Source organism: Seriola dumerili, unplaced genomic scaffold (assembly GCF_002260705.1).
Source record: "Seriola dumerili isolate Sdu_G_001 unplaced genomic scaffold, Sdu_1.0 BDQW01000079.1, whole genome shotgun sequence".
In the NCBI taxonomy this organism is placed as follows: Eukaryota; Metazoa; Chordata; class Actinopteri; order Carangiformes; family Carangidae; genus Seriola; species Seriola dumerili.
Window position 1 is genome coordinate 1,411,662 of NW_019174334.1, and position 25,897 is coordinate 1,437,558.

At 41.5% G+C, this 25,897-nt stretch overlaps 2 protein-coding genes across 2 annotated transcripts in view; both read right to left on the reverse strand.

Annotated features, from left to right (window-relative positions):
* Window positions 1-7,908, reverse strand: part of cunh8orf34 (chromosome unknown C8orf34 homolog) — a 55,775-nt gene extending 47,867 nt beyond the window's left edge. Inside the window, exon 1 of the mRNA XM_022744341.1 lies at window positions 7,825-7,908. Within this exon, the coding sequence (XP_022600062.1) occupies window positions 7,825-7,893 (69 nt within the window). The 5' untranslated portion in view covers window positions 7,894-7,908. The remainder of the gene's footprint in view (window positions 1-7,824) is intronic.
* A 793-nt stretch (window positions 7,909-8,701) lies between these two features.
* Window positions 8,702-25,897, reverse strand: part of prex2 (phosphatidylinositol-3,4,5-trisphosphate dependent Rac exchange factor 2) — a 90,250-nt gene continuing 73,054 nt past the window's right edge. The window contains exons 37-41 of the mRNA XM_022744313.1: window positions 18,521-18,587; window positions 17,963-18,153; window positions 14,532-14,634; window positions 11,576-11,643; window positions 8,702-9,778 (exon numbers count right to left, since the gene is read on the reverse strand). Coding sequence (XP_022600034.1) covers window positions 9,733-9,778; window positions 11,576-11,643; window positions 14,532-14,634; window positions 17,963-18,153; window positions 18,521-18,587 — 475 coding nt within the window. The 3' untranslated portion in view covers window positions 8,702-9,732. The remainder of the gene's footprint in view (window positions 9,779-11,575; window positions 11,644-14,531; window positions 14,635-17,962; window positions 18,154-18,520; window positions 18,588-25,897) is intronic.

Sequence of the window (25,897 nt, forward strand, 5' to 3'; positions counted from 1 at the left end):
TCAATTGTGCTGCACTGCCTCAAGTCCATTTTCATCACTGCATGTTTTGCAGTAGCACAAATGTTCCTATCTCTTTTGTGGCAATTTTAGCATGAGTAATGGGGGACTGGCTCATTAGTCATTTTCATTTTTCTATATAAATGTAAAATAAACATTTGGGGGTCTTGGATTGTTTTTTGGACTAGAGTAAATCTTTTTGTGCATTTTTCAATGAGGTTTCGTCGTGTCTTAAATAAGAAAGCTCTTATCTCTCAGGTTTTGACTTTATTCTGCTATAATTGAAATTCTCCTATTTCTTCTCGCTGTAATCTGATGTCTCTGCATCTGACAGATATCAGTGCAATTCTGCCACTTCCCTACCACCACCACCACCACCGTGATCTCCGGGCTGTTACAGGACATTTGGGCTGAGAGTTTCCATCACCCACCTGCAGCTGAACTCCTCCACCAGTAGCGTCTATACTCGACAGGATCCTTTGCTATCTCATATCATCATATGTAACTACGCTTGATGAGCATACTGTACTTCACATAGATGGGGGGGTCTAGTCACCCATCGTTCTCTGCTCCTAACCTCAATAAATACTGCATAGACTTCTATCTGAAGTCTTCTTGCTGAACTATTTTCTCACATTCTATAGACAAACTGATTATCCAAATGACTGAGACAAACAAATAATGAAAATAATCATTAGAAAAAACTCAGTTACAGATCATTTGATTTGTTCCAGAAGGCATGAAATGTGCAGTGCTGCATATTTTAATGGTTTTTCATGCATGGCAATGAAGACACTATAAAGTACATTCTTAAGAAATATAGCTGAGGGACTTCATTGATTTAGGCCACAGTCCTTCTTCTTAGTATAAATGCATTGTTAAATTCAGCAAAGTTTAAATGAGATTCCAGCAGTCTCTGTTAGTCAAACCAAATTGGTATTTTTCAGTATATATATTTGGCGCACATTTTCCTCTTTGTGTTACTGTTTCTCCACCGCAGCTCCTCAAGAAAACCGTGTTCAAAGTGCTTTAAAAAGACGGTAACTTTGGAAGATAGCCACTTGATTTGATAAACTGGGATTGCTTAAGGCTCATATTAACTTCAGATAAGCTCTGGAACCGTTTTTGCACAGAATGAGGACTGTGGATTTTGTCTTTCATCAGTTACATTAGAAACATGTTACTGTAAGCAGAGGTCATTTCACAGTCAGTATGAATGATTACAGCGAGCAAAAACTGTTAATGTACATATGGGCACTTGGCTATTGTTTAAAGACGACTTGGAAAAAATTATGAACCTATCCTTTGATATAAGTACATTGGTTACAGCTGTTTTGATCCAGATAGTAGTGAATTATGTAGTTCTGCATATCCAGTCGATTTTCTATTTATGGCAATGAAAAAAAAAAACATGCAACAAGGGAAATAAATAGACAACATTAGACTATAAAGTATATGAGGAATTACAGATGAAGCAGTTGATCTGAGCAACATTTAAAGCCCCTGAAAACTTGGTTTCAAATCTTGACTGTTTCTTTGTAACGGTAAATATTAGCGAATAAACAAACAATTTCAAACAAGTAGCGAAAAAGTCATCTTTAGGCAATAGTTATTAAGAGTTTAACACTCATAAAACACAGCTAATCCACGCCTTCGGGACTGTGTGGGTGTCGTTTGATCACATTTTGATTTAGAGATTGATAAAAATCCTGATTTGTGCACAGAAATACATGATACTGCATTTTTCCTAACAGAGCCCCACCCACCTCAAACAAGTGAGAAGAGCACAGATTAAAACTAACTAAAAATGTTCTAACTTCAGTAGATAATGTTCTTGTAGGAGCCCACCACTCATGGTAAAAAGCTGACTGCGAAAGAGGATTCAGCACAAAGCACACCCTCTTCCTGGACCCCACTATAGTACTTACATTACACATGTGCACAGACGCATACTGTATCAATCCCTCTTTGGATAAACATACATACACACATACAATCATTAGACAACAGCTGAACAAATATAGGCTAACTGTCAAGTCTGTGTGTCCGATGATCAGCTCTCCCGTACCACCAGCATGACTATTAATTACACACAGCAGTGAGCCATCACCATCCTCCGGCTGTAAGTGGACATGATAACTTTATTAGCATGCGACACAGACACCGCACTCTGTCTCCTTCTCTTTCCCGTACTCTCACAAATCGCAGACACTCCCAGCCGCCACCTTACGCTGCGCGCTCTAAATCTTCCTCATATTGGACTTCACTCATTGTCTCACTGCCTGATCTCCCCAGATATCCTTTGTCCTCCCTCTTCGCACCTTCCTGTATTCCCCCCGGACCAACCTGGCCTTAGGGTGCCTGTGTTCAGCTGCCTGTCTTGTAGTGATTACTCCAATCGTGTCTGAAGGGGAGCTGCCTTAACCCATGCATGTCTGTCATATCAAGTAATCAAACTTAAGGCTATCACTGAATATGAAATAAAAACCAAAACAATGTCTAATTGGTTATGCCAGAGTTTAACCAATCATTATTTCTCTCCTTTGAATTTTGACAGAGCTTCTGTCTAAATGTGAATTCTAAAGTCTTCCTCTGGACCCCTGACAACAAAAGTGAATGGCCTCATTTCAGTTTTCACATGGTGCCATAACAAACTGCCACGTGAAAATTGCAAATTGCATATTCCGCTAAACTGATTGTATTGACTTTTAGCATATCTTCACAGTTTGCTAATAGGATTTTTAAAATCTAAATTAGAGCGAGCGTTTCTGTGTTTAGATGTAAATATATGCTAAAATAACCCTCTAGCATACAAATGGCTGAAACTAGGGCAAAAAAAGTGAGAGAATCCAAATCATACTTTTGCTCATTAGACACACTATAGTTAGTCATGAAGGTGTGAGGTGATACTCCTGCTCTGGAGTATGGGAAAAGCACCTCAGTTCTCTCATTAGACTATATATCAATATTAAATGGCCAGTATTTATACTGTAACAGCCAACCTCATTTTGCAATGTTTGCTTTGAATTGGAGGATGAGGTGAAAAAAATAAACAAACGAAATAACAAAGCAAACGACCACTGAGAAAAACTTACTGGGTTTTTATTACCCAATGTGTGGGAGGTATGCCAATGACGGACTAACCCTGTCACAGAGAAATGTTTTCAAGGTGTGTTTGTACTGGAGATGTAATAAGACCTCTGATGCATTCCTCTGGATGTAGAACTCATCCTCTCTGCTTGTGCTAAACTGGCTGCGTATGTTTTGTCTAGAATAACAAATCCTGACTTTGATAATCTGCGGCACAGTTGGTAGATAATCTTCAATTTCTCTACAGGAATTATGGTTAAAGAAAAGACAATAAACAAGTTACATGCACACAGAAATAAGATTATTTCACTAGGAAACACAGACAGAGTATACTGCTAGTACAGTAGGTGAAAATAGCTTGAACCCATTCTCACCAAGTCCAATAAATTATCCCTTAAGGGAGTGGATCAATAGGTCAGGCAGTGTGTCCTGATTGGACAGACCGACTCCTTTCCAGTGCTGCAGTGCTGCACTACTGAGACCCCGAGCATAGCAGATTAGAAGAACTACATAGCTGAGCAGGCTGGAGTGAACCTTTTTCCATGTGGATGAATATACTGTATAATTCCCTCAGAGCAAAGTCATTTCACTTCACTATAAGTAGCAACATCAATAGTAGAAACTGAGCAGCTTACCGATTTGAAATCCTACACCGTTACTTGAGGTATTGGCTGAAACTGAGTGCAGATTCAGTACCAGTGCTCTTTTCTTTTTACTTATCGATTTCAAATCCGTAATTTTCACTGTGCAGAACTAATTAGGGTCATTCTTCTGTCTGAGAGGAAATCTGAGGCTGTGACTTCACATTTCTATAACAGGGAGAGAGAAAAATGTGTTGCATATCAATGATAAGAAAAGCACAAAGTGATTAATTGGATTATTGCTGTATTAATGTTTTTATGTGCATCGGCGCTTTTCATGCACACTGTGCATGTTTGTAGGCGCTTTTGTGCAACAATAAAATCTCTAAAAAGAAACAGTAATGCCAACCTGATCCATTTAATAAAATTTGTATCAGCGCCAATACCAATCCAGTTTATCACTCATCAGGGCTTCATTAATATCAGCAAGTGATCGTAAAAAGCCCTGAGCTAAGACCAATACTCTTAACCCTATTAGCAGAACTATATTCAAGGTTTTAAAGTCACTAAAGAAAAATACAGATTTTGTCATGAACAATGGCACCAATTCTTCGCCAGTGCACTTTTATAACTCAACATTTGACTATTACACCAATTTCAGTTCAATCCAGTGACACTTTTCGGTCTAAACTACACTTACATGACCCACCAGTTCACTCTTCTAATAGAGCAGTAATATTGCTTTCGAGATGATTGACAGATCACAGCAGGGAGGAACATCACAGCGAGTTTAATACCGTCTGTGATAAAGGCAAAGACTGCTCCTTTTTTAACTCACTGGTGTTGTTACACATAGTTTAAATGTCAAAAGTTTACAGATAAATCCTGCAGATCCTCTTTGATAATACAAAGAATAAGGAATTCCACAGATTCTGTCATACAATTGAAGTAATTCTGTTGCAATGACAATGCCAGACACAGGTGACTTTTATCCTTTGTATGTTGCAATAAGGCTGTAACACACATATGCTTGCTGTATCTATTTACTATTTGTATCACACAGGGTGTAACAAAAGGAATGTGAACATGTGGTCTTCCACTTTAATGTCTATACTCATGACAATACAGACACATATGAAAGGTCATGCTGCACTTTAACTATTAAGTGATTGAGAAAGAGTAGGTGTTTGAAAAGAATATCAATATCAAGTAGATGACAACAATCTGGGGTGCAATTACTTCAATTATTATGAAAGGCAGCTTCACTTTTTAGATAATATTCCACTGGTGTTGACTCAGCGTGCTATCTCCACAAAGCAACCATTTCATTAGTGAGTGAGGAGAAAAAAAAAAGAAAAAAGAAAATCAATTCTCTGGCAAATCATAAGCTGTGTCTCATCAGTGTGAGTAAATGAACCCCCGCTCCTGTTACACAGACGCTTTAATGCTGCAGCTATGTGCTGTCTGTGAGGAAGAAGTGATGGGGGCTTTGCAGATGAGTGTGAGAGAGAAATAAAGAGAAAGAACAGTTTGTGGTAAAGAAATTGATTACACTGAGGGGGTGTTTACGCAACATGAAGTAAGAAACCCAGGGTGTTAATTTGATACAGAGAGCAAACTCTTTAACATTCATGCATCCGAGATGCACATACATAATGCTACATTACATACTCATACATTAAATATTGTGGGGGCATTTGTTTATGCTCCTCAATAAATATATTTAGGCAATTATTGTACAACTAAAGTAAGATCACCTTTTAAATGAATAACGCTTTTAAAGATTGCCGTTTTTTCTGCTCACATGGAAACCAACCAGATCAGTGGGAGGCAATCCATTTATTCTTGCTGTGGAAATGATGTCATTTGCTGCGGAAACTCGCAGTGTGGTGTCACTGTATTGCATGCAGTGCATTGCCTATATCCTTTAATTATTGGTTTTGGTTCAGGTTAAAGCCAATTTATTATCGTTACTGGTCATCATGTTGGTTTCTGTGCTGTAAGCCAACACAAATCATGTGAGCCCCAAATCAAAAAAATATCTCATTGGGATTTACAATAATACACACCATAATCACACCAAAGACCATCATACTGTTCATTTTAGAATGTTATGTACAGTGTATTGTAATACACTTTGCAACCATGGATAATAGAAAATGCTTATATTGCTGCATTATGCTCTTATAATTATAACTTGTTTTGTGCCATTTCAACTGATGCATTTTACCAGCAAGTGTTGTACTCATGTCTGAATGGCAATCAACGTTTCAGTGAGGTCTTTTTGGTTTAAGCAGCACAGCAGAACGGCCGTATGATTACATCTGCTGCACCAATTCTCTACATCTGATCAGAAAGAAAGTTACAAGAAGAATTCCAGCCCCTCTCTTGGATTCTTCCAATAAAGAAAAGCTTGTGTCTTCACACCTGAATGCACATGGATAGGTTTTCATTGCAACAACAATGAAATGGCCAAGGTATTTCAAGCGCAACACCAGGGTAGCAGATACATAATTTTCTCATGAGGAGAGAGGCATCTCCTCTTACTATACATCTTTCTCACTACCTTCAAAAACCTGTCAGTTTCCCCTGCAAATCCACCCTGCACAGCTCAGCCTCACAATATACCATCCACTGTCTAAATACTATGAAAAGCGCAGCAATGATCCATGTCATTGTTGGCCCGAATAAAAACTCTACATGTTATCTTAAGGACAAGCATGTACAAGCTTTAGCATATGAGCCCACTGATCTTTGGAACAAAGGTGTTATTTGATCAGCACCACAAGCAGCACCTTAAAGTCACACAAAGCACTTTAATCATCTTCAAATGTAAGATGAAGGAGACACAGTTTAATTGTGCACAGAGGCAAAAAATGAAGAGAAAACAGGCAGGAGAACTGAGGCAGAGAGCAGAGGGGAAGACAGGTGGAAGAGGAAGATGGAGGGAGGAAAAACAAACAGAGAGAGCACACAGAGGACTATCATTGTGCAGTTTAGCCCCAGTGACTGCTGCGGCCTCACAATAAGATTTCCTGTCTTCTTCACTGGTTAAATGCATGTTAGGCATGATGTTCTCTGTCCACGGTGCTGAAACAAGCCTCTGTTACTGCCCCCATATCCATTTAACATGCGGTTCATGTTTGTGTGTGTGTGTGTGTGTGGCTACTACATATCCAGATGAGGCACAGAACTGAAACGTCAGCACTTTGCAAAACGCATCATGTGCATGTGAATATTGCTTTGCCACGAACACAGAGCACGTCTACTGTATCCCCATTCGTTTCTCACGGTGATGGTGATATTACCGGTGTCGTGCCAGTTGTCATTCTTGTTTAACTGAGAATGACAGATCCACAGATCGGCTGCATCTGAACCCTAAACACAGTTGAATGTTTTGTCTGTCTTTCCATCTTTGCTCTGACTATTCTTCACACCTGTGCAGTCCTGCTTTCAGCAATAGCCTAAATCCAATAGCAAACAAAAGGATGAAGTCATGCTCTCCCCTGGGTTGCTTAAATGCCACACTGAGAATACCCCAGGATGAACACATAGATCCCTTAACTGACAAACAGACAGAGAGGCAGGTAGTTGGGCTATATCTTCCGTAGCCATACGCTTAGCTGTGTGAAATATGAACTACAACTGGCTTCCCTGAGTGGCCCCAACTTCAACAAACTGTGACAGTGTTGAGTCAGGCAGTGGCAGGGTAGGCTACATCATCTCATCTCATTTCATCATCTTTTGAAATGTAAATCACTGGAAGGGCTAAACATGGAAATGTGAGAGCAAACACAGCAGCCAGTATTCCTCTATGTGTTTCTGCACTCCAGTATCTCGTTTTTAAAAAAAGGGAGCGCAGTGGGACGTCTCGGTCTGAAGACAAACCTGACACAAAAGTGCAGACAAATAAACGGGTTTCCATTTTATCGGGCGACTGCTTAAACATCTACAGTACAAGTGTATAATACAGAGGAATAATACAGTTTAATGTGTCCTCAGTTACTCCAGTGTGACAGCACCCATTGCAGATGTGCGCTCATCATTTAGCACAAACTATAAATTAAAGCTGATAAACGTTGTCTGGTGCAAAGCGACGGTCCTTTGAATTGGCATCCAAGAAGTTCAGAGTTGTTAAATGAATTTGGACACTCACCTCAAACAAGGGTCCGATTTTATTCTTCTCCAGATACGACTGAATTCTTGACTGTTGTGGAGACGCCATGAAGAAACTGTTGTGCCTCGCCAAGAGCTTTTAGCAGGATGAAATCATGGGGTGAGTCGGTGTCATTCGTCCTTCAAGGGGCGTCTCGGCGACTAAAATGTGCAAAAAAAGAAAAAAGAAAAAAGAAATGTCATCAAGTGAGGCTGCAGTGGAGCCACGGTAAGTTCAGACGGGTTGCGTCAAGTGCGGAGCAGGCGGCTCTGAGCCCGGCTCATTGTGGAGACTCAGCCCGGGACCGTCCCCAGCTTGTCGCCTCACTGACTCTCTGGCGGCAGCTTCCCGGTAGAAGCCAATGGTACAGCAGCTCTGTGACAGAGATTACAAATCTTCCGCTCACTGGCTGCCGGTGTTAAATGTGCCACCGCCACTCCCATTTATCCAACGAGCTCTGGTTAGCCCGCTGTGTTCTTCTGTGCTCAGCGCAATTATGTGTCTTGTAATGCATCCACCTGAACGAGGAGAGCAAATTTTACGCTAATAAAATGCGCGGCAACACGTGCACGTTCACACTGATTAAGCAGGTGCAGCTCGTTCTGCTAATTAGCGTGAGAAAAGATGAAAGTGAAGTCTTTCTGTTTCATCTAGAATTAATTCTTCTTCCACTTAAGGTAAAACAACAGCATAAGTATACCACAATAAAGAATCGTTAGAAAATACTAATATAGTATGAGTGTTTAGCATGAAGCAAGTATTAAGCTACATGTTAACTATAGAAAAAACAAAGATAATGAGCTAAAGGTATATTGGTGGTGTGGGTCATTTGCATGAGCAAAAACTACACGTGTCCATCCACTGTTAACAGCTTTAATATATTTTTACATACTGTATAGGGTTCTACATGACAACATTGTAGTGTTTTGAGGAAAACCTGCAGCAAAAGTCGAACATCATTTTTACATTGATGAAACGGAGACATACCTACATGATATATGCAGGAACACTACTGGAGCTTATTGATGCAGTTTATTATCAATTGGTTGTTTGCATAGTATTGAGCTAGTTATCAACTCTACAATGATAACATCCAATAATAAGTAACACAGAGAGACACTTTAATCCTGAGTACTGTCAATATAAAATAACAGAATATATCTCATAGCTCTACTTCCAAAAACCTATTACATGTTAATACTGATAAATCATTGAAAATCTTTATATGCATGCATATAACAGTTATAGAAATTCAAAATCAGTGGGAAACAAGAGCATGACTCTTTTAGCGTATTTTTGCTAAATTTCTATATTTACAAGCGAATAAAAATCATGTTGAGGAATGTTACAAAACACACTTTCATATGGTTATCAAAATACTGACAGAGAGGATAAAGCATACAGGTCAGAGAGCAATCAGACAAATTATTGGCTAATTTGAACAAATACAATGCCAAATTACATCCAATCTCCTTTTCATCAGTATTATCTTGCTCATTTCATATGTAAATTAAACTAATAACATAAAATGCAAATGTCCCTCATGAAAACAAGTATAATTTTCAGCCCATAATGCGCAGACAGTGAACTGATGGGGTTCATTCCATTTCAATGAGCTAATTTAACTCCATTCACGTTTTCTCACTTTGAAACATCTTGTCAGATGCATTATACAATAAAAGAATTTCAAAATATGTATAAAGTACAACAGTGAAAAATATAAAGTATTAAAAATACTATTTACGGTTTTCAAATTTCTATTTACACTTCAGGCAGCTATACTGAACATATAAAAATGTTCAATAGCTGGTTTTTATTAGGTGGATTCTTCATGGGTGGAGGAACGACTTAAAGAGCAGAATGCTTGGGACTCCGGGACTTCTTCAGCATTTTCCTGGATGCAATGCATTATGGGTCCCCATCTGGGGGTGGAGGTAGGCACAGCTTGTACAACCTGATCAGAGAAAACACACATGCAAAAATGGTATTTATTTACATTCCAATATATCGTACCACAAACACTGCACAATGATCAATCAGTGAGAATTTTCTCTTCCCTACAAAATTCTCTGTTAGCTGCAAAGGAAATGTAACCAGATGTAGCTGCAGTTTCAAGAAGAAAGATGTCAGCAATGGAGATATAATTACCCTTAGTAGTGCACATCCAGCTTTGCACTACAAAGTCAAACAACATTAACTATGTTCAAACAGTAAAAAATGACTTCAAAGTTTAGTTTCACCTTCACAAGTGTTGGTACCAAGTAAACCGTATATACTAAGGCCTGGTAACATTCATGAGGACAGTCTTTATAAATATAAAATCTAAAGTGTATAGTGGTTATACACTTTGTGCTTTAAATGCCACATGAATTGTGCAGTAGTTACGGCTGTTGGCATTTGTATGAAAGCCTGCATCCATATAACGTCCATGAAAACTCTAATCCTAGCAGTGCGCATCTCACAGTCAAGAATTATATATTCTGCCTTAATGAACAGGAAACATTACTTCAGCAACAACTGATTTTGTGTAATTCATAACTGATCAGTGTTTCCCCACCTCAGTACAAATTTCTCCATTATCAGCTGCATTTCTTGCATCATAGTTGAAGCTCTACTTTTTTAAATAATCAGTTGCATCACTCACATCTTTTTGGTTTTGAAGGGACTCACTTTGCATCACATGGCTACTGGGTAAACTCACACATAACTGCCCCTTTTTTTTTTATCTACACATCAGTGAGGGTGAGAATCTCTATTTTATGAACAACCAGCATATCTCATGACCCACAAAGCACACTTACATATTCTACAGCACTCACTCATGCTGTAACAATTATGACATAAACCTAGTGAGAGTGCAGCAATTTTGCTCTGCGACCACAATGTCTCAACACTAATCATCCCGCTACTTAATTGTATTTGTCAATTTCACTAAAAGGTTCAAAAGGGCTGCCTGTCACACAAAAGCGTATATGTCACAGCCAAATGGCTGAGGCAGTCCTTGTCCTCGTCTTGGAGCTACTGAGAACAGGGAGCTCCCTTCTAATGGAACCATTTGGCCACAGCCCTGCACAAAAAGCACATACACAGCTACTCAACTGCACAAATACATGCACTTTTCAAAAAAGCCGGTTTCAGTTGACTACACAGAGACAGACACTGTTATGGACACTTTGTATCAGTAGTTTAAAGCATACTGCAACTTTTAAAAATGTATTTCAATACCTTTAAGTGAACACTTAGACTACTTTATTTCAAATTTAGGCTACAGCCAAATGATAGACTGGTTGAGAGCAGGAGCTGTTTTTAAAGCTCCTTCATGGTGAGTTCAGGTAAGGTCTGACCATCCAAGATTCAACAGAGTCAACAGAAACTAATCAATGTTGATCCGAGTTTTCAAATCCTGAAAATATACACATGAGCAAAAAATGGCGTTTCTTACTGCTTGTTTCCATCTTCAGTGACAAACACAGTGACTTAGTAATTATGTGTTTCAGACATTTGTGATTTGAATGCAGCTTAGCAAAACATCAAATCAGAACGTCCCTGAAAGCACCAATAAGAAAGAAAATTCTAAACAGTTCTTGCTTGCAACTACATTACCATATGACAACATATATATGCAACACTGAAAAAATAGTCACAGACTTGATGTCTAGATAATGGGCTATTACATGCAAAGCCTGTTAAGGCCCCTTAATTCAATAGGCTGACGTGAGCCCACATGGACAGGACGTGACTGCAGTTTTACCTTGGGACTGATGACGGTGTGCGATCCCTCACTCCCAGATTCTTGGCAGAATTCTGGACTCTTGCCCCCTAACAGAAAAACAGACATCAACAATTCATGACATTGTGGATCAGGTTCAAATTCAATGGCTATAAATAGGAGCTCGGAATAAAACCATAGAGAGAAGAGCTTAAACAAAGCTTAGACAGTAAGCCAAAGAACATTTGTGCCCTTTGAGTATTGATAATGCTTTCACCCAAAGCTTTATATGCAAAAAAATTACAGTGAGGAGTGTGGTGATTCAGCTTTTGTTTGGAAATAATACATTGCTGAGTAATATCATTCAGACTCTCTACTGGAAAAGAGTATTGAACTTTTTTTTTTTTTTTTTTAAATCAGGAAGCACTGAGTTTTTAAGTTTTAAGGTCTTGCTGATTTTAGAGGTATAACTTCACTCTTCCTATGTTGATAGTTTCCCCTTGGACTTGGTTGTTGAACAGATTTGTTTGCATATTTTAAAAGTCAGCTGGGCCCAGAGATGAGTTAGTCCTTGGGCAAACAGCCACCTAGAAATATTGTAGTTGATGTCAGTAGTAGATGCATGTGGAGAGCCTAAAATTTAAACTACAGCTGCCGTGTGCTGTCTCTATCTACTGCACATGTCTGCTTTCTAACTATGTATGCGAAAGAGCACATGCAGAATAGTCTTTGTAGGGGAAAAAAAAGTGACTATAAAGGCCTTTAAAAGATGAACGTTGCTGGTGTCCGTGCGTTGCAGAGTTTGATTATGCCCAGTCAGGTGCATGTCTGCTCTTTGCTAATGTTCCTGTGGTCTGCTGGCGGTGCACAGAGTCGGCAGATACACAACTGCAGGGGGGCAGGAAGCGACTCAGCCTCTCGATTTAGAAACGCAAACACCTGCACTCACAAATACCCGCTCTGCCTCTATGATGTACACGTGCACGCGAGAATAAACAATCGAAATCATTATCCAACGAGGTCATCAGCGTCTCCCTTTTTGAGCGGAGAGGGAGCGCCTGGCCAAAAGTGCATTAGCTGACCTCTCGGTTACAGCTCTGCCGTCTGCCATCTTAGTGTCTGCCCCGAGTTACGTCCCGATATCAGGATAGCATCAGCAATTATTCGATGCGCATCACAGCCATCCATTCTGATGCCTCCAGACAGAGATGCCCCCTGATGTCCCTACAGGACACGGCACCCAGAGAAGATTAGATGAGCGATATAACAACAGAAACAAAACTCTTTACAGTTTCTTCAACAAGTGCAACTTAGTTTACATAAATAAGGTCACTAAAACTTTGGTTATCTGATGATGCTTTAAGTATCATAAATTAAAGAGAAATGTAGAAGAAGAAAAAAAATCAGGGGATCACCAAAGTTGGTAAGATTCTTCCCCTGGGAACCATGAATGTCTGTACATAATATCATGACAATCTATCTGGTAATTGTTAATTGTTAATTGCGGTATTGTAGAGACTAATCAAACGAGGTGTACCGACCCTCAAAATGCTTCATGTATCTTGTATAACTGTTTTCATTTTTCACATTTCTCTTTTATTCGACTATTTTATAGATGATGTTTCTTCACCTTGCTCCTACCTTTGCCAGAATTTAGAAAAAAAAGTTATAACATGTTGCTTTAAAACAGGAAGTTATCCCCTTAAATTAGATTCTAAAGTTATATATACAGTATTCTCTTCCTTTACAGTCTAAACATTGGAAATTGCCATGCGGGAAAGTTTACAAATCAAACTGTGAATGGACCAATTTTGCTCAAATCACTCATGCATTCTCATTCTGGATGATGGAGTCTGAGTTTGATGGATTGGTGCTTCTGCTGGGACCGGATGCTGTGCTGATAACCTTTTTGTGACTAAGTATGACTATTCAGCAAGGAAGAAGAGGCGTCATCCAAACCGTGAGATTCATCAGCCGATGTCTGAGAGCAAGGGCACGCACACACGCACGCACGCACGCACTCACACACACACACACACACACACAGCAGATTACGCTCCCCCCTGCTTTCTATCTGGACTGAACAATCTCTTCTCAGTGGTGTGTAGGTCAATGATGACACGAGAAAACAGAAAGTCTGTCTAATGACAGACTCAGAAAAATGACACATCAAAACAACACTCTCAAATCTCAATACCTGCACCTTCATAATCAATAAAAAAAAAATATATCTCACACCACAACCTCCACAAGATGGATTTTTTTTTTCCCCCCACAGAGCCACATACAGTAGTACTCAAGGTCAAACAATGCAGAGAGTTGCATCCTCCTGGCTGCCAGCCCAGTTCTCTTGAGCGTCGAAATGAAATGCCTTTCCTCCTGCAGGATCTCAGCCTCTCACACGACCAACCTCTCCTCTCACTGCAAACAGCGAAATAACCACCACTCACAGAACTTCTAATGAGCGTCTGAGATATGGGGGAGAAAATGTGCACGCACTGAGAAAGTAATGGGAATTCCTTACCTTGACCCCAAACAGACACGCAGACAAACAGACAAACAAGCACCAGACTCTGAACCAGTCTTGTGGACAGCAGCAAACACTTCCTTCAACACCAAAACTTATATTTACCGTTGGCTGCTTTTAAAAATTGCATTCTTATTCAAGTAATAGTGTGATAGTGAGAGAAATCAAACATTGACCAAGGAAGCTAAAATGGCGTAAATGCTATTCTATTGGCACTGTTAAATCTTATTGCTAATACTGTTTTGGCAGCCTAGTTTGACTCAGTGAAGTGTACATTTATCTAATGGTTTTGGATGCAGAAATTGCATTGTGGATTGAAACACAAATACACTCCCAGTTAGAAAATGTCACCGCAGGGACTGAAGCAGCAAAAGACTGTGGCAGCAATATCAGAAGGGGTGAGTAGAAAAATAACTATGGAGGTTATTCACACAGTAACGTTGCATGCGTGTGTAAAAATACACGGCATACCTGTTTCCTCATGACATCTGTGGCCTGCATGATGCAGCGAGGGGGCAGGCCATGGTTTCGGGCCAACAGGATGGCCTGCTCCAACGTCACACTCAGGGTGCAGCTGTTGATCAGAGAGGAAACATAAGGTCAAGCTCAAACACGCGCTCTCAGTCTGCATATTTATCAGCACGAGGGAAGCCGATCCTGGACTGGCTTATGGGGAAATCATGATGCAGAACCTTGCTTCCTTTTTTCTACTGTTGCTGTACTAGAGCCCGTATTTGACACAAGAAAATCATCTGGAGTGACAATAAACACCTTCTCTAGCTCAACACTCTCTCATTCACTTTCTCAAACGTGCTTTTATGGCAATGAAGTCGTCTTTCCAACAGACGGAGACTGAAAGTGAGATCTGAGAGTAAAAAAAAAAAAGAAGAAGAAGAAGAAAACAACAGCACGCCAGACTCAAACTCTGGGCTTCATCCAGATATGATGATTCTCTGGCAGAATTCACTACAAGTACATCAAATCTCCCCGAATGCTCCTCTTGACACCTTCTCATTACCATCACATTCCCCCTGCTTCACCTTCGCTCATCTCCTCACTAATGAATCATTTCATTTGCCACTGAAATGTCACTCACAGCGAGCAAACACGCAGCATCAGGAGAATAACAAACCCTCCCCATCTTCGCTTTAGACTGAGCAGAGGAGGCGGATTAAACCTCGCCGTGGACTTTCTGCACATGAGGACACTTCCCTGTTTTTCTCATCACCAGGACTGATGCTTCTCGTTGCGGCCGAGAGGAAAAAGGTTCCAAGGACAAGTCAGTGCGTCTTCCTGTGGCCGGGGCGATACACTCTCACTGCCATGAAGGTGTCATGTGTGTAAAATGAGTGCTGACGCGAGTGTGTGATTCATTAGTTACAGCAAACTTTGTTGCCAGGCACACACACAGACACACTGTCTCTTCCTGTGTCTCGCCTTCACACACACACACACACATAGCAGCATGTGGATAAATCCTTAGAGAGCCAGTGACAGGTGTCAAAGCTGTTGGGTGACCTTTCTATGATAACAAGGTGTACTAGTGTATCGATCCCAGGCCTTTTCACTGCAAATTGAACTGTCCAAAGCTCTAAACTCTGCCAGGCTCACTTTCATTGAGTAACATTGCCATGGGGCTGCGAAGAAATGAGACTATCTCCTTCTCTCGTGGTAGGGATTCAAACCGACTTAAAACAAAACTTAAAAACAGCTAAGGATAATGAAGCAGATGTTCATGAGGGACATACTGCTGCCAGAAGCCATTACTTTGAGTCAATCAGATCGAGGTTTAAAAGTCCCCTTGAGGTCCAGTTGCATAACGCGATGATAGCGTAACATGATGCGATAAAAGTAATGAACTCAACAATCGTCTCCAGTATGTGCCAAAAGATACTGTATCCCAGTAGAAAATTGCAAAAGATGTCCTTTTGCAGGCCACCCCAGAATATTTTAAGCGCCCATATTGAGCTTCCCACACCGATAAAGAAGGGGAAAAAAAGTCACCCACAGAGGATCTTTAAATATCTCTTCAGCTGGAGCAGGATGAAGGAACTGCACAAAATCTGTGTGTGTGTGTGTGTGTGTGTGTGTGTGTGTGTGTGTGTGTGTGTGGGGCGCGCATGAGGCTGCACGGTTTCCCTTTTCATTAGGGTTGGTGAGATAGTATGATGTGATTTATATCCATCTGTTTTATGTCGTTCCAGCCCATATCCCATTTACACTCTGTGTTTCTCCAGAGCTGAGTCCTTACTTATAAATGAGCAGAAAAAAAGACAGCGCCAAACACAAAGAAAGGGAAAGAATGACAGAGAGGAGAACAAAAGGGGGGATGAACAAAGAAAAAAAAAAAGTAGTGGAAGAAACAAGACATTTTTTTTTTTTAGAAAGTTGGAATGTGGATTAGGCCTCTGCTTCTGATACGTTCTCCTCGTCTGCTTTTATTTTTGTTTTGCTGTCAGATAGTGAACTCTCATTTTGTCTTTGTAATGGTTTTTGTGGGGGGTGATGGACACAAAAAATCTGGAGCAGAGAGGAGCCCTGAATATTACAAACTGCTGATGCCCCCAAAATATCACGCTTTCACTGTTATTAAAACTCATCCATCAAGCCAACTAATCCAATCAATACTGCCTGAGAAGGCTGCCACACTGATAATGCAATTTCCACATTACTAATCTACTGGCTTGGTTTCATAGGTTTTTCAATTATACCAGATTTAGTTTGTGTGCTCACCATCTACATGAGCAATACATGGATTTTTAAAAAATACTTTAATATTTGAAATTATAAAGAGAAAACAGTGGAACCAGTTAATTTATATATAACACAGAAAGCTAATGACAGGAGAGGCATTTCTCACTCATTCTACTGTGATAGTGAATCCAGTGCCCCCATCATTCTGCAGCTTTGGAGGGTAAAACAGTGTTTAAGGTGAACGTCAGTTCGCAAATAATCCTAAATATTGCAGGCCTTGTCACCTGCTGTGTCACGGTACACTTAGCCTGCCTGTCTGGGTGAGTTGTGGCTAGTGTGTATAATGGCACAGACAAACACAGATACACACACGCACGCACACACATACACACAGGCTGTGGGTGAATAAAGTAGCAGCAGTCATTGCACAGACAGGAACTTTCTATTAGAGCTCAGGCAACCAGGCGGCTCCATCCGCGGCACTTCATCAAGCCATCAGTCACATCCAGCGAAGGCACGAGGGCACGCGTGTGAGCTTGCGCATGTGAGTGAGACAGAAAGATATGGAAACTGTCACGGGGTAAAGAAAGAGGGTATCAGAGAGATGGGTGGGCGGGTGGAGGGGAAGAGCAGAGTACGAGATGAAAGATGAAAGCTGGAACTAGGGATCAGCGGTGACAAACGATCAGGATATTTCTGTCCTCATGCATTGATGAATGGTGCCCTCTGCAGCAGGTGAATTAGGCAGCTGTATATAGAATTCAATGAGAATGGAAGTAATTGACCCGTCTCCTTCCTGTGTAAAGTGCTATGCCTACTTAAAAGTCCCTAATCTGGTCTGAGAAACAATGGGCCCTATTAACTACAATATCCTGCTGTTAATTAATGCAGAGAAATGTGTATTAATAGAAAAATCCCCACGGTGCAGGACAGCAGGGCGATGGAGAGCTCATGAAATTGAGTGGTAGACAGAGGATAAGAGAAGGATCACGGAACCAGGGAGAGACGGTGGTAGAAATGGTAATGGTGAGACTCCTTTCACCTTTACCATGTCGGTGTGAGAGAGATGAAAGGGAAGGGAAAACTGTGGAGACTTTTCAAAAGAAAGAAAATGATAAGCAGGAGCGTAAAAATTGAATTTAATCAGCAGGTCATGCAGTACTGGAAGACCCGCACCGTACATTTTGCCCACACACACACACACTCACCGATGAACACCGCTGTTGCACATGACGATGTGTGTGGCTCCCAGGCGTGAGCACAGCTCAGAGGCCACAGTGAGGAGCCCCACTCCAGAAGCCCCACAGGCGGTGTACTGGCAGGCAGCGGTGCGGCGGCAACTGATAAAACTCTCCATCAGACGGTAGAGCTCCTCCAGAGCATTGAGGGGACGCATCAGCTGGGCACAAACAGAGGGACAGAGGTTGGTGCAGGATAAAACATGGTGGAAAAAAAAAACAAAAAACAAACCCACTCTGCCAAGCTGTTTGTGAGCAAAGTAGCACATAAAAAAGTAGATCCGAAGATTATGATCAGTAGATTCAGACTGTGCTAATAATTGGGGAATATTTTTTTTTGTGGGTTATATATTCAAACTGATTCAGTCAACGCCGCTGCTTGACTTATCAGTTTTGTCACCCTGCGATTTCCATTCCAACAATTTTACACACATAAACACTTGCACATTGCAACAATAAGATCTAATCCTGTTCTTCGGTTTTTTCCATTATGTCATTCAGCATGGGGTCATGCGAGGTTTCTCTTACCTTATCTATGAGGGCAGCTTTGGGTGCAGGGCTGGGTGGCATGTTGGACTGATCCAGGTAGAAAGCCCTGAGGGAGACACAACAACAGTTCACATATGGAGCGACTCTAACTGGATATTTGCACTGCAGCGGGAGACACAATATGTCTGCTAAGTAGTGGCAAACTGCAGTAGACTATTTATCAATCACACACGAGTTGCTTTTTTTTTTTTTTTTTTGTTATTTAGAAGCTCCGTTGCTTGAAAAATATTCTGTGTGCATTGTTTTCCATGCACCATTAGGTCATCAGGAGCACTGACTGTCTTTCTGGGATAAGTAGGCCACCTAGTCATTATGGAGCTCCACCATCTGACAATCAATCATGAGAGTAACTTGGGCACAGCTCAGCAGAAACACAGACTAAGCATCTCTTGTCCTGGGCATCACTCCAAATGCCATTGCCTCATTCATTCATGGAGTACAGTCGATTTGGTGTGATTCTCCTTTCCAGCCACCGGAGGCAGCACTGCACCGGTGTCCTTATGCAGACAGAGAGGGATGTATGCCGCAATGAGTCCATGTGAGGTGGAACGCTACTGGTGCAAACTCAGCAGTCTGTGACTCCATCAAATCTCAGTAATCCAGCAGTGTGCTATAAATAGCCACACTACACCACATTAAACCCCATGTAATAAAAATCACATACTCCATTACTTCTTGCCAGAAGCCAATAATAATGTACAAGACACAGTCACCCATAGAGACCACATTTCTGAAATCACAAATAGTCAAAGAAGAAATTCATTGAGAGGAGAGACGCAGAAACGACAGACGTTGAGGGAAGGAGACTGTTTACAAGAGTCAGTGAAGCAGGGCTCATTCATCTGCATTCACTCTGCTATTAAGTGATTAAAATCAGGCCAAGTAGGCTTTCATTATGCCTCTGGTATTTCTGCCTGACATAATATTAATGAAATTAATTAATTAGAGCCGAGTCAACACATCCCTGATTCAAGATTTTATAGCGATTATAAAGCAGCCGAGTAGAAATGAGAAGTCATTGAGAACATACGCATAAATTCAAGTATTAAGGATACGCTCTACTCTGCCAAGTCATACTGTTGAAAACGTACCTGCAACCACGAGTGCATAACATACGCTAAGGCCCTCAGTCCCCATTGTACACTTCCCTGCTGTATTTAGGCTAATGAGTCTGACACGTGAGCAACCGTTTTTAACCTCCAACAGCTCGTTTCCTACTCACTTTTTATTCACATGTAAATCTGCTGTACAACACGCATCTGTTCTGAGATACGGATGGGTAACCTGCCCGTTTTATACCTTCACTCGTCAAACGTTTCCAAGTATCGAATCCCTATCTGGCAAATTATCCTTTAACCTTGTGGCGTGCTCCGCTAAATGACTACGAGCAGAGTTTGCTAAGGGTTCAGATCGAGCTAACAGCCCATGTAATTGGTTCAAGATGGCCTTATCGTTCAAAAGATGCTCACAATCGACTGGGAGTTACACAGCGTCGCAGCGCAGAGTGCACACCTCTTAAACTCCTCTCATAAAGAGCACGTAAACTGGGATAATGGCTACAACTGCTGAACGATGTATTAGAGAGGTAACAGGCCAATTTGTTTTTGAGGGGTTGACTCGTTAAACTTTCAACAGTAAACACCTGACATCTATATTTTGTCTGTATATTTGTTTGCATATGAGTGCCCACACTTGTCTAATGTGTGAGCCTGTGGCGTTTAATGACTCGGTCCTGCGGAAAACGCAAACCACCGCAGCAAATGGAAGTTAGATCCAACAGCTTCCAAGCAAAACATCATTCTCCTAACAAGACCCACGAAGAGAGAGAGAGAGAGAGGCGAGATTCAGTGAAGCGATAAAACGCGGTGGAACATTGTGAACGCAACAACACAGAAGAACGGTTTATTGGAAATCAAAACCTCGCCATGAAATAGTTACTGCTCCGGCTCATACTGCAGGTATGGGCCCGTTATCTGTCCACTTCAACTGTGACTCCACACTCTCCCTTGTCCTTCTTGCTTATCGGTCCACTGCTCAGACTTTTATCTTAAAAAGGTCTACAACAGAATCTGTCCGAGAGGAGTTGACTTCTGCATACCTCTACTTCATCTGCTCGACATTTGTTTGTCTGTTTTAGACTGAATAAAAGCTCCTCTTCTCGCCCCTTGCACACCTCTTTCACAGGAGGCAAGGTCATAATACCCACTGATTATCTCATCCCCTTGCTGTAAGAGTTGTTCTAAAAATACCATCAACCACAGCTTGAGGAACAGAGCTGACTCTCCTGGAGGTCTCTAATGACTAAATAATAGGAGTCGAGACTACAAGTGATGTGTGGTTTAAAGGGGACCTGCACTCCATCTTCTGAGTTGATGATGTTTTGTCAGAGGTTTGGACACCGAGCACCTTAGAAATATTTATTATGGATGAAAAATGAAATGTTAAGCCCACACACACTGTGCAAACACTTCACTGTGAGGCTAAGAACATATTACATACATATTAGGTACAAGGTCTAAATCCACTGGGTGTCTATTATTTCTTCTTCCATCTACAGTGGCTCTCAGGTTTAAGGCCCTGAACTCCAGATGCTCCATTTTTAATGGCAGGACACTGAGAGCCCCCAAGTGTTTGCACAAGCTTATTATCATTTTTCTTACCCCCCCCCCCCCTATCCCACCCCCGCCCCACCCCCCCCCCCAAAAAAAAAGCTTACTCATTTATTCTAAAAATTCAGGTGAATATACGCCAATCAAAACTCCAAGACATCACCTATCAACAAAAACGAAGGTTACAGTAGCTGTGTGTGATCAGGCTCGTCACTGTTTCTTCTTTTAAGAGCATTTCCCCCGTTCCTGTTTTTGCTTTGAGAAGAAATCAAGAAAACCATAGGTACACACACACACACACACACACACACACACAGAGCCAATTTTACATGAGGCTCTAATGGAGGATTTGGCCGCAGGCCAGAGATGACCTGCTCTCTGTGTAGCTGGTTTTATTCTATTGGGCCAATGAGAATACTTAATTCTCTTTGTTTCTGCTTCCTTCATGACAGTAGGATACTCGAGGCCCTTTACAGCACAGGAGCATTAGTGGTCAGATCTGAGGCACAGATGTTTTTGGAGGGGCAGCGTGGGAATGGAAACATTAGCATGACATCCTCCATTCAGAAAGTACAAAAGAAAACAAACAACAACAAACAAAAATGGTTTAAAATCAGCATCTTGTGTGGATTTGGTTTTATCCTCACCCGTACATCCATAAGGACACATGTAAAGTATGTGGGATTTATGACATTCAATGCATGTGACCCTGCAGAGGTACATGCTGATCTATGTATATTACTCACTCACACACACATGATGAATGACACTCACCATTATTAAATCCCTGATAAACTGCTGCAGTGTGTAGCAGAGCTGCGCAGAGGGATACTGACGGCTTCCAGGAGCCATCACATGCCACATACTGATGCTTCTGCACTGACCCCAGCGAGATGTTGTGTGTAGTCCCACGCCCTCTTCTTATTTACACTTCCAGCCAAATGTTTACGACCAGCTATATGTCAACCACAGTTTAATATGGAAGCACATGCCAGTAGAAAAGGCCGCAAAAACCCTCCAAGACAGTATGCTGATATACCGCATGTATATGTGGGTAACAATGGCGTGTTTTTTTGTTGGTTTAATAACAAAAATTTAAGTAAAATAAATAATAAAAATCACCAAATGCTCAATTTCAGACATATGATGTATAAATTTCAATTGAAAGCGACATTTCAAGACCAGAACACAGATGTCCGGTCCTTGACTTCTAAAGCAGAGTGTTAATGGGGTCTTGGTGTTAGAGCCAGTTATGTCACTGAGTACACACGAGGAGATACTGCATATATTGCAATGCGAAAATAGCAACTGGCTTAAAATGGTGAGCAAATTTATGAGCCTGATGCTGCACATAAGTAGATGCAACCCTTGGCTCCTTCCAAAGGTGATTTTCTTTTTTTAAATTACATAGAAGAGATGAGTCATGGTCTTTTTTTTACAAGCATCACTAAGTGCAGGGCTGTCATCGTTACGGGGTGTTCAACGATGGAGTCAACGAGAAATGACAAATGGAACCGGGTCTCAGCCGTACAGGCTTCATAACATGGGGTTCAGTGCACACTAGCTGGAGCAGAACGAAGCCCAGCACCTTCCTCAGTGCTCTAGTGAATTGGGACTCCCATTGCCGGTGCAAAGACTGTGGCATTTTCATCACTTCGTAAACTGGAGGAAGAATGAGAAAAGAAAGAAAAAAGAAAAAAAATCCTTTCTGCTTTGGGAAAATACATGACCAGATTTCCCATTACCTCACAGCTGAAGCTAGGATAATATCCATAATCAATTATGATCCCCTCAAATAATCCAGATTTTTCATTCTGCGAGAAAAACTAAAATTACTTCTCAGGTTACAGACACAGCCATCCGAGAAATCACACTTCTAGCAAACTAGCTGCGCTGCTATGTTACTGTTTCGAGAATCTTGAGAAACTAATGCAAGTCAGATGGAAGATGTGGGAACTTGCTGCAGTAGCTATTGCTTATTAATCATCACTACATAGCCATGCCCCAGGGAGGAAGAGAAATACCATCAATTGCTGGTAGCGACTATGCTTTCTGAGCTCTGCTACAGATTTGTGGTGCTGTTTTGCTGTTGAGCGCTGTGGTGGAAATTCATGGGAACCGCTTGAAGTGATGTCACACCATCTATCCTGTCCTGTTCTCTGAGCATATATTCTTCGGGGGAACAAACGGCATGGCAAAACTAGCTGTCAGAGTGGCTGGCATGTGCGGTCGTACAGTCGCGCGTTTCCGTGCGCATTCTTTCTGTCTTTTCGTGAGGATGCACGTCGAGGGGCTCCATCTCTGCTCCAGCCACAGGTGAACAGAGACGTAGGAAAGTGAGCGAGGGAGCTCATTACTGTTGAAACAGACACTCTGACCTGCAAATCGGCTTCAAGCATTTCTGCTTAATCAAGACAAACTGCACTGCAGCGCTGCGATAACAATTTCCCCATTGCTGCTGCAAGAGCAAACACTGTGAGAGCACAAACGACTGGGGAGCTGTGGTGACGGCAGATGACTGTTCAGCTTACAAAGCATGAAATACAAATCTGTAGTAAGAATAATAAAAATCATTTTTGTACATCTAAGTTTATTGCTTATCTTTCTGCCGCCATGCGATCATTATACACAATTTGTAAGATTATGTCGATTTTTAATATCCCCATGAATCAAGTGTTTTTTTTTGTTTTTTTTTTAAATCAAAGGAACATGTACCATGGGATGTGGGAATTTCACAACGGCCCTGCAATAGAGAGCCAAACATATCCCCACTACTGCCAAATGTGTTTCAATTAGGGAGAAAAGTCAGTGCCTGCAGTGCAAGTATTCCGTCTCTCCAAGGAGGCGAAGATATCAATTTAAACTTGTCCCGTTACACTCACAGGTTACCGTTACACCTGCAACATGATATGGACATGATACACATACGGTTCGATATGTACTAGATGCTGGACTTTCTTCCTTTGTTCTTTCGTGCTGCCATATGTACCATGCTCCTCAAATCAATAGCAAGAGGTGCACGTGAGAGGAAAACCTTATTCCCTCTTGAAACCCCCTGTCAATAAGAGCAAAATGAGATGAAACCACGAGCATGCAATAATCTCTACCTTTGAATAATACATTCGCAGACACTGGCCTGGTTCTTCCCTCTCCACTCTTCGCCAAGCTCTCGCTTGCACCCTTTCCTCCTCAGCCCATCATCCTCAATCCCATCCCCTGAAATCCCTTCCATCTTTCCAACCTGCACCGGCGATATATATATAAATATATATATATATATCCCCCCTTTCAATCTCCCCCTATATATCCCCCCTTTCAATCTCCCCCTTTCAATCTCCCCATCTCAATTCTGCCTGTGTCCTAAAGGAAAAGATGCTTCCTCTGCAGAGCGTGTTCTTTCCTCCCTCTCCTATGGGAGGAAATTCTAGGCATCTGTCCATTTATCTCACAATTTGTGACGGAAAAATGAGAGACAATTACATTATCCCCGCGGATTAAGTTCAACAATGTCTTCCTGATGATGAGAAACCTGCAGGAAATTTAAGCAAACAACGCAGCTGTGACTGAGGAGACTGTCACTTTGGTGCATGTCAGGGTTTCAGATCTCTTCTGCCTAAACGCATGTCAGCTGAGATGGTTTATGAAAGCTCGAAAAATGTGGGTGCGTGTTCTGGCTCTATATACCGCTGACTCCTGTGGGACCAGCCATGTGCTTGTGATTTGGCCAGTGAGTTTATGTTTTGCGGAAGATTTGAGTGACTTCATCAGGCACTATGGGTTTGCTCGGATCATACTGCATCTCGGTGTGGGTAAGGAAAGCGAAAGCCAGAGACAGAGCTGGAAATTTTACAATAACCGTTACAGTGGTATCATTTACTGCTCTGAAATTGGATAATACTCACGTTGCACGCGAGTAAAGGCGTCAGCGGAGGAGCAAGACAAAGACGAGACAAAACAGCAAGTTCTTGACAAAAAGAAAACGCTACGAAACACACTGCATGTACAAATACATGCACACATACAATTATATCCACAGAAAAGCATGTCTTCTTGACAGGACTCCGGGGGGGGGGGGGGGGCCAGAATAATGAGCAACTTTCTTCCTCGTTTAATTTGACTCATTGCAAATGATGATGGCATTTGTAAGAGAAAATGTTCATTTTCATAACTACCATTTCTCCACGTGCAATGTTAATGGAAAATCCAATTTGAACTCCTGACAACAACAACAACAACATCATCTCCCAAATGCATATGCGGGTCTGAGGTGTAACGGGAGTCTGTCTGGGGTTTGGTGACATGAAAACATTCGAGACTCTCGGCCCTGCAGTTCATTCGGTTCAGCATTGCGTGTGCTGTGGCGTTTCTGTCAGTCAGTCAGCCTCTAGCTCCGACCCGTAGTGTGGGTTTAACCCGACACTGCCGTGGCCGCGCTCCAAGGATAACGAGGTGCCTGAGGTTGGAGCGCTGCACCAGGGAGAGGAGTGACATCACAGCCTGGGCCTGTGGTCAGCCGAAAGACACATGGCAGCCGACGAAAGAAAACTATTGGAAATGTCACATAGAGAGCGACACTGTGTTCACTGACTGCTGAAAACCAGCTGGGAATGTTTACTTTACTACTATTGATACAAGGACACATGTTTCTGGTGCAAGTCGGCCTGCTGAAGTTTAGGCTTGTGTTGACAGTAAATGATTCAATGGCAATGTTGAAAGTAAAGTTAAAGTACCACTTACAGACTGATGT